At 36.2% G+C, this 17791-nt stretch overlaps 1 protein-coding gene across 1 annotated transcript in view; it reads left to right on the plus strand.

Annotated features, from left to right (window-relative positions):
- FBN2 (fibrillin 2) overlaps positions 1 to 17791 on the plus strand; it is a 235238-nt gene that overhangs the window by 201474 nt on the left and 15973 nt on the right. Inside the window, exons 48-58 of the mRNA XM_004420246.3 lie at positions 423 to 542; positions 2164 to 2289; positions 2967 to 3119; positions 3921 to 3986; positions 4307 to 4432; positions 5005 to 5124; positions 6119 to 6241; positions 6711 to 6842; positions 14627 to 14752; positions 16142 to 16348; positions 17297 to 17422. Coding sequence (XP_004420303.1) covers positions 423 to 542; positions 2164 to 2289; positions 2967 to 3119; positions 3921 to 3986; positions 4307 to 4432; positions 5005 to 5124; positions 6119 to 6241; positions 6711 to 6842; positions 14627 to 14752; positions 16142 to 16348; positions 17297 to 17422 — 1425 coding nt within the window. The remainder of the gene's footprint in view (positions 1 to 422; positions 543 to 2163; positions 2290 to 2966; positions 3120 to 3920; positions 3987 to 4306; positions 4433 to 5004; positions 5125 to 6118; positions 6242 to 6710; positions 6843 to 14626; positions 14753 to 16141; positions 16349 to 17296; positions 17423 to 17791) is intronic.

Here is a 17791-nt window from a genome sequence, read left to right on the forward strand (position 1 = left end):
TAAGCCATCAACAGTCTTTTTGTTCTGTTTTGGAAAATAAGGATGTGGTTCCCCCACACACACACTCTTAGGGACTCAATCACATTTCATTTGATCGTCTGATCACATGACTGAGATAAGCTATCACAGGAAATTTTGGTATAAGGTATAAGCCAACAATTGGGAATGACTCATACACAGTGTTTTTACTGGGACAGAGCTTGAAGCTATCCATGTCCCAATAAAAGTAGACAGAGGAAACAAATCAAGAAAATTAGCCTCTTGCCAAATGAGAAATACCTAAGATGTCAAAAGAGTATCTTAGGGCATATTTGTCCACAGTGACCTGGCAGATCAGAGGGCCCGAGTGGCATTCATGTTGATATCATTTAGCAACAATTATCTCATACTTAAATCATTTTTTCTCTCATTTCTTTTTAAAGATACTAATGAGTGTGTTGCCCTTCCTGGCTCTTGTTCTCCTGGTACCTGTCAGAATTTGGAGGGATCCTTCAGATGCATCTGTCCCCCAGGGTATGAAGTAAAAAGCGAGAACTGCATCGGTAAGGCTAACATTTATTCTGAGGTCCACGAGCTGTTCAGGATAATGAGACCTGGTACAGACTCTATGGAAATATACTAAATCCAAACCACTGCAAGCATGCTGACCCAAGGTATTAAACATATAGCTGCCTACATCTGTTTTATTGAACCATCAGAAATGATTTGAAGGTGGAGTGGTGGGAATAAAGAATTTAGGGATGTGGGAATTTTTCATTAACAGAGATCTTACACTACTCAAAGAATTTTCAGTGTACTCTAATCTTTTTTCCAAATGTCAACAGAGACTTTCTACTGAATTTAAAAAGTGTCTACAAAAATTGTAATCTTTGGCAACCAATTTTAAAACAGCTATTAAGGGTGTCTAGAGTCCTAGAAAAGTGAAGCAGAAAATATTGACAATGCTGCGGAGACATTTTTTTCCTTGGGAAAGCCTCATGTCAAAACAGAAAATATTAATCCATTTGTCATAACAGATGTTTTTCTGCTGAAACTCTTCCAGGCTACAAGAACACTGTAACCACATCAAAAGTGGGTCCCAGAATTGCCTGGTAGACATGATGACGGCTGACCTTTTTATAGTGACTTTATTTCACTTTTATACAGATTACTTTTTACAGTCTTGTTGAAATTCAGAAGCACTAGCATCTTAGGGTGGTTCTTCTAACGTGAAAGGATTGCTAAGGGTTTTTCTGCCTTTGAGTTAGCCAATTTAAAAAAAAATTCTATCGCCCTTGGCAAGATTCCACCTAAAGATATGTAGCTCTACTGTTCACATTCAAGGGAGTTATATAGACAGAACTGAAAGAAACAGTTTATTTCATCAAATTTAATTATTTTTTAGATCATATTTACATATTATGGGTATCCCTAATCATTCCCATTTGGTCTTTATCTCTTTTCCCTTTTCTGTCTGATTTGTGTAGTTCACTATACGATTATCTAGTGTTTTTAATTCTTAAAAAATAATAAATAGGGGCCAGCCCAGTGGCATAGTGGTTAAGTTCACATGCTCCGCTTCAGTGGCCCGGGGTTTTCAGGTCCAGATCCTGGGCGCAGACCTACGCACCACCCTCAAGCCATGCTGTGGTGGCGTCCCATATATAAAATAGAGGAAGATAGACATAGATGTTAGCTCAGGGACAATCTTCCTCAAGCAAAAAGAGGAGGATTGACAACAGATGTTAGTTCAGGGCCAGTCTTCCTCAGCAAATAAATAAATAAAAATAATACTAGAATCATCTTATTGAAATTGCTGAGAGGCGCATCAGAGAAGTTGGAAGAACACATTTGGCTACACTGGGGCTGCAATTCCTGTAAGATGAACTGGCCATGTTAGGCAGGCAAGTGAATACATACACCCCTAGGGACCAAGTATGTGGAGCCGGAGATCAATTTGGTAGTCTCAAGCATATGGCTGGTTGAAACTCGATGTAATCTTTGACTTTTGATGCAATAATAGTTTATTTTTAAAGAATAAGTTAAACATATACGTGATATAATCCCTTGTTTCATATTAAATACCCAATGGCTGGTGGACTGTTGTAGTACAATTATTTATTCTCAAATACTGAACAGTGTATTGATTTGATTAAATTAATAAATTCTCCTGCTGTTTTGCAGATATAAATGAGTGTGACGAAGATCCCAACATCTGTCTTTTTGGTTCCTGTACCAATACACCAGGGGGCTTCCAGTGCATCTGCCCCCCTGGCTTTGTGTTGTCAGATAATGGACGGAGGTGCTTTGGTAAGCTTTGGAATGACTTCTCTGTCATACCTACCCCTTGGAAACTTCAACACTAGATGGTAAACCATCATGCTAGTGTTTGTCACTACAAACTACATGTCTGTGGTAAATACATCATCTGTGCATTAAAAATGTAGGTCTCAAAAGTATATACTCAAAAGTATATGGACAATTTTTAAGGTACTTTGAATTATTGGCTCTGTTTCTACATTTTTAAAAAATTTCGTACTAAAATAAAAATTGCTATCTTGTTTCACTGTTTTCATTTTGTTGTTGGCATAGATTTTTTGCACATCGGTATATGAGTTGCTTTTGATGTGAAGTAACTTACTGAAAGTTACCTAGACTGTTTTTCTTAGGCTTATAATGTAACAATGGAAAAAGAGATGTGGAAAACATTTTAATATTGAGCATAATTTCTCGAATTTCCTAAGCACATTATAAAAATATTTTAAACATTTTGAATAATCAAGTAAAATTTTATAGACAGGTCACTTTAAATTGGCATGTGAAGTCAGCAATTGAGGATTTCCAGATCTGTCTTTTAACTGCTGATCTAATCTGCATCAAATGTTGGCCAATGAGAAATGTTCTGTCGGAAACAGAGCTATATACAAATTATTCCGTATTTTTACATGACCAGTAAGGAGGTCTGTGGTGTTTGTTTTCTTGATTAGATACTCGCCAGAGCTTCTGCTTCACAAACTTTGAAAATGGAAAGTGTTCTGTACCCAAAGCTTTCAACACCACAAAGGCAAAATGCTGCTGTAGCAAGATGCCAGGAGAGGGCTGGGGGGACCCCTGTGAGCTGTGCCCCAAAGATGATGAAGGTGAGAGCAACGACATAAAACACCACTTTGCAATGGTTTGGGAATGTTTGTCAGAAGTCCGTTTGACTGTGTAATTTATGAATATTTTCAGGGTGAAATTACTCCCTCAGTATAAACTTTAATGGTTCAGTGAGCAACCTGGTCTGAGGGACTTCTTTCAACTTTTGTATTCAACATGTGTAAGTGTAGGCAGAGTTACCCTGTTATTTCCTTTGTCCCCCAAGGTTGTTATTGCTTGCTTTCAAAGGAACGAATTTGAGAGGTGCAGGGCAAGAGATGCAAAGAGGGGATGAAAATTATATTCCAAATCGCTGCAGGAGTCCCACGTGGATATTGTATCCCAGGCTGTGGCTCTCAGACTCATATATAAATTCTGAGAAGCTGAGTCAGCTCAGTGGCCATTTGCAGAAGAGACCAAGAGCCTCACAGGTCTTGTTGGTGCAGCTGAATTGCAAGGGAGTTCCCAGCAAGCTCGGAACTGGCTTGGTCTCTAAGTCGGAGGTGGCTTCTGTGTGAAAGGGGCAGAGAGGGCTCTGTGGCTGCTCAGCATTATGTGAGCAAACAGATAGAATGAGAGGCCCTCATTAGGCAGCACCCTGGAAGGAGCTGGGCAAAGCTCAGGTGGCCTCCTCTATGCTCAGTGTTGCTTTTGAAATCATAAAAATGAAATAAAAGACTCTTGTTAAAAACAGCTTTGTAGAGGAAAAATAAGTCTAATTTCTTGTATATTGTTAATCAGTTCTTAAGTTCTCTGCTAGTTGAGACTCTTCACTAATGGGGAATTTGTATTTTTCTCTGTAGTGGCATTCCAGGATCTGTGTCCTTATGGCCATGGGACTGTTCCTAGTCTTCATGATACCCGTGAAGGTGTGGTTTGATATATTTTATCCCTAGAGTCTTCTTTATGTGAATGTATTATTGTATGTGTCTTTTATAAATCATGCTAACTTTACTGTATAACTTATAGTACATTGTATTTAATGTACATCTATGAATGATATTTATTATACATCATATGCACTATATTTATCATAAGACTATGTTGTGGTATATGGAAGGCATTATATATTTCTCTGGTAAAAGAAACCTTTGTGTGTTTTAGAAATTTTAAGTCTCTGTTGAATAGATACATACAGTTTTGGCATATCTTTTATATGAGGAAGTTCATGGGCAATTCTGTATTTTAGATGTCAATGAATGTCTTGAGAGCCCAGGCATTTGTTCAAATGGTCAGTGTATCAACACAGACGGGTCTTTTCGCTGTGAATGTCCAATGGGTTACAACCTTGATTACACTGGAGTACGCTGTGTGGGTGAGTGTTGACTCCACATTACACACTTTTAAAGTTCTCTTTTATTTCTCATATTCAGCAAAAGGTCTCTCAGGCACCCTGGGTGGTGGTGGGATTTATAAAGCCAGGATAAGTACTAGTAATGGCTCTTTCTTCTCCCATCCTACATTTTCCAGTAGACTTGGTTTATGTGAAGATGGAGAGAGTTGCCCAACCTCTGCCTTCAACCAAATATACAAACTCTGATGTGTCTAGAGATTTACAATTGCCAAAACCACTAACTGGGAAAGAGATCCATTTTACTTTATGACTTTCCATGCCTGCTCTTATAGCAGAAGACCACATCCCTCTCTGGGTTTGTGATTTTTAGGGCCAGCACGGCTGTCTCAGGGCTCAGAGGATTGCACGCTTGAGCCTTTGGAGTCCTTTGCACTGCATAAAGGCCAGCCAGCCATGGCCAAGGGGGGTGCAAGAGTCATGTGTGCCCTGCACACACCCTGGAAATGTGTGAGGGCCAGGTGGATATTCATGGGCATGCTCCTATTAAACTAAAACTTTTCCATATATCGTGGCACTTTCTTATTCTTCTTCAGATACTGACGAATGTTCAATTGGCAATCCATGTGGAAATGGTACATGCACCAATGTTATTGGGAGTTTTGAATGCAATTGCAATGAAGGCTTTGAGCCAGGGCCCATGATGAATTGTGAAGGCAAGTGATATTTTATTAAGTATTATGTCTTCTTGATATAGGAAGGGGTATTTAATGTCTCAGCTTTTATTTATATTGTTCTAATGTTCTATTGATGATTATATTCATCACAAATATATTTTCCTTTACCTCAGTGAGCATGGTTACAATAGCTGCTTTAAAGCCCTTGTCTGATAATTCCAGCATCTGGGTCGTCCCAGAGTTGGCATCTGTTGATCGTCTTTTTCCTTGAGAGTCGTTCACATTTTCCTGGCTCCTCAGCATGCCGGTTAATTTTGAATTATACCCTGGACATTGTGAATGATATCTTCTGGAATCAGTTCTGTTACTTCGAAAAATGTTGATACTTTTGTCTTAGCAGGCAGTTAACTTAGATGAACATAAAAGCAGACTGTCAGGCCTGCAGAAGACAGTGGTTCAGATTTCAGTTCTGTCTTTAAACCTTCATGGCTGGCTTCTTTGATTTTGCCCCACACATGCATGGTTAAGTTAGCAACTTGGCCTGAGTTTATGCAAAAAAAAAGAAAATAGCATTTCTCCATCTCTGGCCCTCTCCTCTCCGGGGTCCCCCTCACTCTTCAGCAGCCTTGGTTGCCCCAAGGCTCCCTCCCTTGATTTCTCTGGTCAGAAGCTCAGAAAGTTTCTATTGACGATTGCTGCTGCTGCCAGGACTGTAGCCATCTGCAGGGTAATTTCAGGAAAAAAAAAAAAAAAAAGAAGAAGAAATTGGGAAGTTATCCCTTGCTGGTTGTTTGCTGAGTTTCAGTTCACCACTAAAACTACTTCAGGTAGTTGTTTTTGTATTTTTTTCAGAGTTTATAGTTGTTATTTGCTGGAGGATGAGTTTGTTAGGTACCCAATTCTCCATACCAGAAGGGGAAGGTCTATTATCCTATTGCTTTCTGTCCTACTGCTAAGTAAATACATTAGTGTTTATTTAAACAAATAATTAGAACTCTAGGCTGACCACATGCCTACCTATTTCTTTGATCAGATATCAATGAATGTGCCCAGAACCCACTGCTGTGTGCTTTCCGCTGCATGAACACCTTTGGGTCCTATGAATGCACATGCCCGATTGGCTACGCCCTCAGGGAAGACCAGAAGATGTGCAAAGGTAAGGCCACAGACAAGAGAGTGCTTCCAATGTTATTTACCCTGCTAGAAATATAATTTAATGATTTTATAGTTCATACCTATATTTTTCTAGAGCTTTATAGAAATGTATCTGACAGCATTTTGCTGGTAGATTTCCATACCTAGATAACAAGACACTTGATGGTCTATCCAATCAAGTCAAAGATAAGATAGAGGGGCCCACCATTGTCACACTCTTGGGCTCTTATTAAAGCAAAGATTGCCCTTTCCTGAACTTCTTATCATTAGGACCGATGCCGAAACTTTTAGAAATCTAGAATACAGCCAAGAGTTGAAAATGACTGGGCTTCTCTTTTCTCTGTCACACAATAAGATTACCTTTTAAGAACCAGAAGACCAAAAATATGATTTTAAAGTACTAAACAATAGCCTGCTCCTGAGAATCTCCTATTTTCTTTTTTTTTTTTCCTATTAAAAATATTTTATAGACCTGGATGAATGTGCTGAAGGGCTCCATGACTGTGAATCCAGAGGCATGATGTGTAAGAATCTGATTGGCACCTTCATGTGCATCTGCCCGCCCGGCATGACCCGAAGGCCTGATGGAGAAGGCTGTGTAGGTAAGGCTTTAAGGGATGATGTCTGCTTATTTAATATTTCCTATTCCAAGACAAATTTGCAGTATTATCCCAAATCATCTTAACTTCAAGCCAACTATTTTTCCAGCTGTTTCAAGGCTACGCTATAGCTAGATTTCTTCTATCTCAGGGTCCGTGCCAATATAATAGGTTCTGGATAATTCCATGCAATTATGCCTGTCCTAGAATATACGCCCTGTTGTTTTTCATAATTTTATGTCCTGTAAATCTAAAAGACTAAATTTAGAAGTGTAGGAAAACTCCTTGAGACAATTCTGCTTATGTAGCAAAGTAAACATATGAGTTAATGTTCTCGTTTTTGTATCATTCCATGAATGAGGAGAGTATTTAAAGAGGCAAATAATCTCCAGAACCCTATTACAGACGTGATATCTCTGTGACCTCAGCCATATGTTTTAACATTTTGGGCCTCAGTTAATTCATCTATGAAGGGAGGAGGTAGAGCTGGATCTCTCTTCAAGAGTTTACAAAGTTCTCACTTTAGGATGTGTGCCAAAGTCTCGTGCCACATAAGCTGAACATGGCCACTATATGCATTATCTCAGCATTTCTTTCCAAAACTGTTGTCACCTGGGACACAGCAGCCCGCTACACATCTTCCTCCTCTGTAAGAATAGGTGGCTCCCCCTCCTTTAATTAACAATCTACTGCCCCCATCCTAACTTCCAATACCTAGAAAAATGTGGGTATTTTTGGAGGACTATTTGAAGATTACTAATAATTTCTTATGTTGGAAAAAATACCAAAACAAGAATAAGATTTCGTAAAAATGAATCTATTAGCCATTGCCTGATGCTAGGAGGCAGAACGGAGAGTAGCTACAAATGGACACAAGGGATCCCTTTGGGGTATGGAAATGTTCTAAAACTGGATTGTGGCAATGACTGCACAACTCTGTAATTTATTAAAAATCACTGAATTGTACACTTAAAACAAGCAAATTTTATAGCATGTAAATTATACCTCAATAAGGCCATTTGAAAAAATGAATCTTCCACAGGAAAAGAAATACAGGGATGTTCATTATAATTTTGTTCATAGTAACAACAAAAAAAAGAATAGGAAACAGCCTAAATGCCCATGATAGAAGGATAGCCAAATAAATTGTGGCATATCCATGCTATGAAATATCACAGAGCAGTTAAAAAGATTAAGGTATATGTGTATGTATTGAAGTAGAAAAAACTCTAAATATATAGTTACAGAACAATATATACAATGTGTCATATTTTAAAGAAAATTGAAAATAATACTATATGGTTTCTATAGGTATATATGCAAGCAAGTAAATACATAGGAAAAGATTTAAAAAGATAAACCCTAATTCATAGAAGGAGTTACATCTAGGGAAGATATTGAAATTAGAGGTTACTGGTCTGAAGTGAATTTAACTTTATCTGTCAATTTTAATTTTTACAAAAGAGTGAATTCCCAAATCGCATGTGTAATATAAAATTAATTTTTAAATGTATGCAACAAACCATCAGATTATGATTGAATTTCACAGCTGCTTTTAATCTGTTAGATATTTCATTCAAATACACTACTTAATAAAGTTAAAAATAAATTACATCGAGGTTTAGTTATGCAGTGGTTCTTTCAAAAACACTATTTTTCCAAGATATGAAAACCCAGAAGATAAACCTAGATTCCTAAGTCATGTTTATAGAGTAATATATGTTTCTCAAAATCCAGCACAGGGCAAATGCTGACATGTATGGAAGGGTAGAGATAACATGTATGGAAGACATTGTTAGCCATCTTATTTTTTTATTGCACCTGAGATCCATTTTCATTTACTTCTCTTTTTTTTATTTATTTGAGTATGTATGTATGTTTGAATTTCATCTGGCTAAAATACTTGGAAATGTGTTTTACTTTTTATGCACAGACAATTTATTTTTGTAACTAGCTGAATTTTACAATATACTGTCATTACGTTTATACATGGGTTTCCTGGGAAGACGGGTTAGACCTTGTGATTAGGTGAAGAACCCACTGTCTGGTCCTGAATCTGCCATAAATGAGCTAGGTGACCTGAAAGTGACTTAATTCTCTTTGCCTCAGTATCCTCATCTGTACAGTGAGAAACTACATGATTTGGGTGGGAGGAGAAGAAGGATGTTTGCTCCAGCTCTAATATTCTAGGACCCCTTGAACTTACCTTTTCAAAGAAGAGACCCAGGGCAGCATTATACATTTGGAATTTTTTCATTGTTTAAAGATGCTACAAAAGATCGTCAAGCTTTGTGATCCTCAAGCTTTTCATGATACCATGCTGAGAGCTGAAACTTCTGGAAAACTTTTTTGATCATCAGAAAACTCTTTGTAGAGAATTTTGAGTCTATGCAGACATGTTTTTACAATTAGAAATTCCATAATAAACAGCCAAAATACTGTACATACAAGTGTTTACAAATGTCAGAATGAAAGATAAAGCCACAAAAAAAGCAATAAAAATGCTGAGTATAATGAAATTGGAATCCAACAAAATTGCCCAAAAAATATCAAATGCAATAGAAACTAAAAATATTACAGGCTAAAGAATTAAAGTTATGTAGAAAATCTAAAACCTCTGTAAAGAAAACTAGAAACATAAATCACAGATGGAAATTTGACTATGCAATATATTATGCCCCAGTAATTATTTTTTTAAATAAACAAATAAATGAATAGAAAAATATAAGTATAAAAATTTTACCAAGATCATTACATTTTAATGAAAATGTCAACAGAATACTTTTGGGGATTCATTAACATTTTAAAATTTAACATTTTAACATTCTACAATATTAATGAAGGGAAGGAAGTCTTCATTTTAAAGATGATGGAACAAAAATGTGCTACCTCACTCCCATCCCATGAAGATTTTAGAAATATGGGGGGGGAGGGAGAGTACTGTCTTAATTTAAACAAAGAAGTGGTCACAGCTACAGACTGAAGAGTATCTTTCAAATAATATAAAATTTCAAACAAAAACACAGAAGATGTTTAGTGACATATTATTCTTTAGACTTTGGCAGAATACAGATATCTCTCAAAGTGACTGCCCCAATTTAAAAAGTTCATCCAACAATCGTTGATTAGAAGATTAGGGACATGGATGAACGAGAGAAATATGAAATGTTTTTGTAAAGCCGAGTTCTACACTGCAGAGCAGAATAGAGAGCCCAGAAGAAAACATATGCATAATGGTCAATTAATTTTTGGCAAAAGAGCCAAGAATGTACAATGGTGAAAGGAGAGTGTCTTCAATAAATGGTGTTGGGAAAACTGGACAGCTACATGCAAAAGAATGAAGCTGGACCCCATCTTACCCCGTACACAAAAAGCAACTCAAAATGGATTAAAAACTTGAATGTAAGCCTAAAATGATAAAACTCCTAGAAGAAAACATAGGCAGTAAGCTCCTCAACATTGGTCTTGGCAGTGACCAATGTTAAATTTTGACACCAAAAGCAAATGCAACAAAAGCAAAAATAAACAAGTGGGACTACATCAAACTAAAAAGCTTCTACTCAGCAAAGGAAACCATCAACAAAATGAAAAGGCAACCTATGGAATGGGAGAAAATATTTGCAAACCACAGATCTGATAAGGGGTTAATATCCAAAATATACGAGGAACTCATACAACTCAATCGCAAAATAATAATAATAATAATAATAATCTAATTTTAAAAATGGGCAAAGGAGGTGAACAGACATTTCTCTGAAGAAGACATACAAATGGCCAACAGGTGCAGGTACAGGAAAAGGTGCTCAATACCACTAATCATCAGGGAAATGCAAATCAAAACCACAATGAGATACCATCTCACACCTGTTAGGATGGCTGTCATCAAAAAGACAAGAGATGACAAGTGTTGACAAGGACGTTTGTGCACTATTGATGGGGATTTAAACTGGTGCAGCCACTATGGAAAACAGTATGGAGGTTCCTCAAGAAATTGAAAATTGAACTATCATATGATCTAGCAATCCCACTTCTGGGTATACATCCAAAGGAAACAAAATCATTATCTCAAAGAGATACCTTATCTCCCACGTTCATTGTAGCATTATTGACAGTAGCCAAGGTATGGAAACAACTTAAGTGTCCATCAGTGGATGAATGGATAAGAAAATATGACAGATATTTTTCAGCCTTTAAAAAGAAGGAAATCCTGTCATTTGTGACAACATGGGTGAACCTGGAGGGCATTATGCTAAGTGAAATAAGCCAGACAGAAAATGACAAATACTGCATGGTATCACTTATGTGTAGAATCAAAAAAAAAGTCAAACTCATAGAAACAGAAAGTAGAAAAGTGGTTGCTGGGGGCTAGGGGTAGGGAAAATAGGGAGAGGTTGGTAAAAGAGTACAAACTTTCAGCTGTAAGATGAATAAGGTCTGAGGATCTAATGTATAACATGGTGACTATAGTTGATAATATCGTATTGTATAATAGAAATTTTCCAAGAGAGTAAAATTTAAATATTCTCACATACACAAAAAAGGAATTATGTGAGATGATGGATGTGTTAACTAACTCAGTGGGGGGAATCCTTTCTCAATTTATATGTATATCAAATCATCACATTGTACACTTTAAATATCTCACAATTTTATTTGTCAATTAAACGTCAGTAAAGCTGAAAAATAAAATAAGTCATAGCACTGAACAGAAAAAAACAAAAGAGAAATTTTGTCCTGAAGGGGAACAACAATGTGGCAGTAGCTGGAGAGGTAATATGTTATTGAGAGAGATGTTTTTTTAAGAGGGAAGTTACTAGAAAATGTACACTGAGGGAATGATTCATTGAAAACAGAGAATTGTGAAACCTTGGAAGGCAATCCAGAATACAAGTGCAAGGACAGGCCTTTGAGAAAAACCAGAGATACTTCAGCTGTTGACAAAGGACAAAAGGTTGAAAGTGAGGGCATAGACAGTTCACAGTGGAGAGATGGAGGAGTTCTTATCGTAATGTGAAGTAGTCATCTAAAAGAATGGGAGTGTGCACATACTAGGAAGTATAGTAGGATTGTCAAGAGAGTATTAAGTAAGACCTGTCCTGGCTGTCTGTTTTTCTCCAGCACAAAAGAGGTAGAGCGAAATGAGCGCAAACGAGTAATGGACAGTGAAATGTTGAATAACTGGCAATCCTGATGCGGTCCAGGAATCGTCAAAGGATAGAAAGTCTCAGAATGCTGGAAATAAAAATTTCATAGGTGATGCAACATCACACCAACATATATCCTAGTGAAGTTTCAGCAACAGCAAAAGAAAAAGGGGGGGGGATGAATTTTGAGACTCATCTAGTTATCTTTCAACTATAAAAGCTGTATTATACATAATCAAACATGGAGGAACTCAGGCGGTATATCCAACAAGAGCCCTTCTTGAAAAAAATAATTCAATTCAGACAACTAAAATACAAATCAAAATAAAGGTGAACAACATTAGGGATAGGATTAGATCAAGAAGGCAGATATGGAACCCTCAAATTCTAGAAATAACAGACACTATACAATTTTTTCAAATCTGTAACTTAACTCAGTACTTTCGTATATACTTTAAAATTTCTCTAAGTTTTTTTTCCTAAAAGGGAAAAAAATATCTGCACCAAGACACAGCATGGTGAATTTCAGACACTAAGAGCAAAGCAAAAATTTTTAAATCTTCCAGACAGAAAAAACAGATTTTCTACAAATGAATAGTAACACTGGGTACAAGAAAATAATGCAGCAATATTTTTAAAACATTCTAAGAGAATATTTTCTTTCTCTTTCTCTTGAACCAAAATTCTATACTCAATCCAGAGAGAAAACAAACAAAAGAAGACATTGTCGGAAATATTTACCACCCACATACCCTCTCTGAAAACCAAACTATTTACTCCAATATATTTTTAAAAAATTGATCCAAGAGGAAGTAGTATACATGAAGCAATGGTGAGCCAAGAAACCAGTAAACCTCATTTTTTGGTTGAAATAGATGCTAATGGTACATTAAAAAATATGACAAACCAAAATTTCTAGATCACATCAATGGCAATCTAGATCAATGGCAACATGGCACCCTGTGCCATGTTGCCATTTCCGACAATGTCTTCTTTTGTTTGTTTTCTCACTGGATTGAGTATAGAATTTGGGTTCAAGAGAAAGAGAAAGAAAATATTCTCTTAGAATGTTTTAAAAATATTGCTGCATTATTTTCTTTAACCCAGTGTTACTATTCATTTGTAGAAAATCTGGTTTTTCTGTCTGGAAGATTTAAAAAATTTTGCTTTGCTCTTAGTGTCTGAAATTCACCATGCTGTGTTTTACAGAAAGAAGTAAACTGATGCAAGATACTCGTTATGGCCAGAAGCTTTTGAAACAGATGCTTCTTGACATTGATAGAAAAGTACTCATTAAGAGTGTGTGTTGAAATTGTTTCATAGTTACCACTGGAAGAACAGAAAGAAGATTATAACTTCCAAACATGAATTGGGGGCAAGAGGAGGGCATAGAAAACTAATCTAAGAAATATTGAGATAAGGGTGCAATAGCATGGTAAATATAGAACAATATAAAATAGCAGGTAAGAATCCAAACATATCAGTAATCGTGAGAGAAATAAATACAGTCGTGAACCGCATAAAGATGTTTCAGTCAATGACAGACCGCATATCTGACAGTGGTCCCATAAGATTAGTATCATAGAGCCTCGGTAGTGGGTAGTAGGCTATACCATCTAGGTTTGTGTAAGTACACTCTATGACATTCGCACAACGATGAAATCACCTAACAACACATTTCTCAGAACGTGTTCCCATAATTAAATGACAAATGACTGTAGTTTAAATTGCTGGTTAAAAGATAAATGTACTTTTTAAAATTCTTTTTAAATCCAGCTTGGTGCTTTTTACAAGAAATGTACCAAATCAAAATGTGAGATAGATTGAAAATAAAAGGATGGAACAAGATATTCAAGGCAAATGCTGATAAAAAGAAAGCACATGCAAAATAAATATTAATAAGTTGTAGATTAAAAAATTAAAAAGTATAAGGATGAAAGGAACGATTTATTAAAAAGATTTCATTGTTAAGAGCTCTCCTATGTTCCTAACAATATAGCTTCGAAAAATACCTCCAGCCAAATTTACAAAATGTCATGAAACACAGTAAGTATGGATAGAGGAAATTTTAATAAAACAATTTTGTTCTAGTAGATTTACTTATTTATCACCAACCAAAAGAGCAGTACTACCTAAATTCCTCCTCCCATTAACTGCCCTCACTCACCACACTGCTGCTGTGATTTTACTCAAAGCCAGTCTAGGAGCTTGTCCTTTATCCCTGGCCTGTGTGGCTTTTTTCCCTACTCACCACCCCTCCCTAACACCTACCACCCTTCTGCCCCCCAGCCTTTCTTTCGTTTCATAAAAATCAGCATCCTCTTCCCCAAAGTTCTTCTTCTCCTTGTCTGGTATCTAGGGGCAAGTCTATTCCTCTTGGAGGCCAAATTGCCAATTCTCCATCAAACATCACCCCTTACCTGCAAGGGAGGAGGGGAAAAGAAAACACTTTTTAAGAAAACCCACCTGGAAGGATGAGGTAAAAGTTAAAAATAAATCAGTATTCACACATGATTAGATTTTATCCCATCATATTAGTATTTTGGTGAAGAAGTTTTAAATAAGATATAACCCATTAGAAGATTCTTTGTAAATTATAATTTTACAGTCTGCTTATTATTTGCGTTATTTGTTTTTCTAAAGATGAAAATGAATGCAGGACCAAGCCAGGAATCTGTGAAAATGGGCGTTGCATTAACACAATTGGGAGCTATAGATGCGAGTGTAATGAAGGATTTCAGTCCAGTTCCTCAGGCACGGAATGCCTTGGTAAGTTGATATACCAGTATATTTTACTTGGTAAATAAAACATCTGTTTTATGATGTCATCACAGAAGAGCTCTACATATACATCCTTGTCTGCTAAACAAATCCTCCAATCTGAGTAATGCCCATACTTCTTCCTAAAAGTATACATCTATTAAATGACGTATTTGTACGTGTGTGTTGTATGCACATCTATGTGTAATGTAAGTAACCATTTTAAATAGTCTTTCCAAAATTAAGATTAATTAAGCTCTATGGAAAATGTGACTTTGGTAAAACTTACATCAGGGGATGATTTAATTCCAAAAGAAAATATTTGCGATGTGAGGTCAGCTCTGCGGTATTAATGATATTAAAGTAAATGCCACATTTCAAAAATGCAATGAAGGTTAATTTTTACTTTATGATACAGAAGAATGTTTTACAAAATATTTTCTTGAGGGAAAGTATAAATCTCAGACATTATTGCTAAAATGCATACATTATAAAACATTTTAGTTCATTATGAGCTGGTGTAAAAGTACGGAGTAGTAAAATTTAAGGCAAACCAAGAGAAATAAGAGCGCTCCTCACTCGATTTGATGTAAAAACAGCATGTTTCAACTGTATCAGATTTCTCTGAGTGATGTCATTTGCTTCAACTCCTAGGAAATTGTCAGTCAAGAAAATATATTTTGTTTTTTGTCGTCTTCAATCTAGACCTTTACTAACCATCAATCTTTTTGGGAATAAAAAAGATAACCTACTTGGAAGGTGTACTTTTTTGTTCATATTATTAACAGTTTCACTAGGGTGACTCATAAAACCATATTAAAGATTTCTTTGCCTATTTACGTCAGAGAAATCCCTTTATTTATACTAAGAAAAAATCTACTTAGTCCAAATGTTTGAACAGTCTTTTAGATGGAGAAAATACAAGGGATTAGATTTGAATACCTTAATATTTGAATACCTATAATCTTGAGTATCAAGATTATAACATAGTCTAGAATTTTGCTTTTCAAAAACAAATCCTGATACTCGTTTGCTTATTTAAAAGGAAATAACTTAGTTTGATTTTCCTTTTATTTGGATTCTACAGGAATGGTAATTTACTATCACTTAGTTGCTGATGGATTGAAGAAAAAAATCTATTTCTAAAGTACAGTATCACTTTTTGTCAAATTTAATCAACCATCTAATGAAAGAACACTCTATGAACTTAACCTCTAACAAAACTTTATGATCCTTAAGCTGTCTTAAGCAGTGTGACTGTTCATATAAAAGAATATTTATCTTTTAAAAAAGTATTGCTAACAAGGAAAGCATTGATTGTCCTATTTAATTTGAAGACCAAGATAATGAAGTGTCATTTCCATAACATTGATGCTTATTCACTCATTGTCATTTCAGACAATCGACAGGGACTCTGCTTTGCAGAGGTATTGCAGACGATGTGTCAAATGGCATCCAGCAGTCGCAATCTTGTCACCAAGTCAGAATGCTGCTGCGATGGGGGGCGAGGCTGGGGTCACCAGTGTGAGCTGTGCCCACTTCCTGGGACTGCCCAGTACAAAAAGATATGTCCTCATGGCCCAGGATACACCACTGATGGAAGAGGTGAGGAGTTGAGGAAATTCATGCATATTATCAATACAGTGAACTTCATTGATTCAGATAAATTTGAAGGAAAAGTGAAAAATTGATACAATAATAACAGTTAAAGTATTTGAATGTATATTTGTGTCTGTATATGCTTTTTGCTAATGCTTTAGAGCTTTAGAAGATTTCATCTTCATATCAAATCTAAGAGGTAGAATTTATTATTTAACATTTTAACAGATGAGGAAACTGAAGCACAAAGCTAAGGTAACAATAAGTAATTTTCTCAACATCACACCCTTTTTAAGGGATGGACCTAGGAATGGAACATATATGTCCAACTCCAAAGGCCATGTTTGTAACCCCCAAACTATACTTGCTTTATTTAAATAAATGTCGCTTATTTGTTTGAGTGTCACAAGAACTCATTCTGTTTGCAATGCATTTACAAACCAACAACTCCCATAATTGATTAGTGGTTTCCATTTTTTTGTACAACCAACTAATATACTGATGTTTTGAAAAATATCATTTTTTTTCCATTACTATACAAATTCTGGACCCTGTGCCTGATTACTTTGTTACTGAAACCTTTCCTTCAGAGTCTAATGCAAGTGTGAATCTGAGGCCAATCCATGGGAAACTATCACAAATTTCAAATTAGTTGCACTTCAAAGAGATAGCTTGCTAGATGTCAAAAAAACAGTGCACACTTAGATTGCAAAATGAGTAGACTCAAACAGGACTTTCAACAAAGCCTTCCTTTGTTTATCTCCTCCCATCACTTCTTTTCTTTCCCTTCCGTGTTGCCATTATGCCTGAATGAGGAAAAGGTACTCCAGAACTATTATGAATGTTAGTTGTTAGACTTTAATCTCATTTCAATTCCTTAATTTCTCTTCGTTTCCAACCAGTTTCATCCTCACATATATATTAACTTCTATTTGTTTCTGTTTCGGCCCACAGATATTGATGAATGTAAGGTTATGCCAAACCTCTGCACCAGTGGTCAGTGCATCAATACCATGGGCTCATTCCGATGCTTCTGCAAGCTTGGCTACACCACAGACATCAGCGGAACCTCGTGTGTAGGTAAGGCGAGGCACCTCTCCATCCGGGGGTTTGTCAACTACTGTTTCCTACAAGTCACTATCGGTAGAGTACCTTTACTGTGGGGCTTCAGAATATGCATTTTATGAAAATGATGCCATTCCTCTCCACAATGTGGTTCTTCACATCACGGTAGTTGTCCCAGGCCTTGTACAATAATGTGGGACACACAACTGTTCAATTCCTCAAAAAGTCTGTTCAATCAGGGAAACATAATTATGAAAAATATACTTTCAACTTTTTATATTTTAATTTAAAATGTATAAATGCACATTTGTTTGTCATTCTTTTGATGAAAGAAAAGGGCTTTTGATTGTAAACGTGTGCGCTTGCATATAGTGAGAGAATGCT

This window comes from Ceratotherium simum, chromosome 4 (genome assembly GCF_057802395.1).
Source record: "Ceratotherium simum simum isolate JZ-2026a chromosome 4, ASM5780239v1, whole genome shotgun sequence".
NCBI lineage: Eukaryota > Metazoa > Chordata > Mammalia > Perissodactyla > Rhinocerotidae > Ceratotherium > Ceratotherium simum.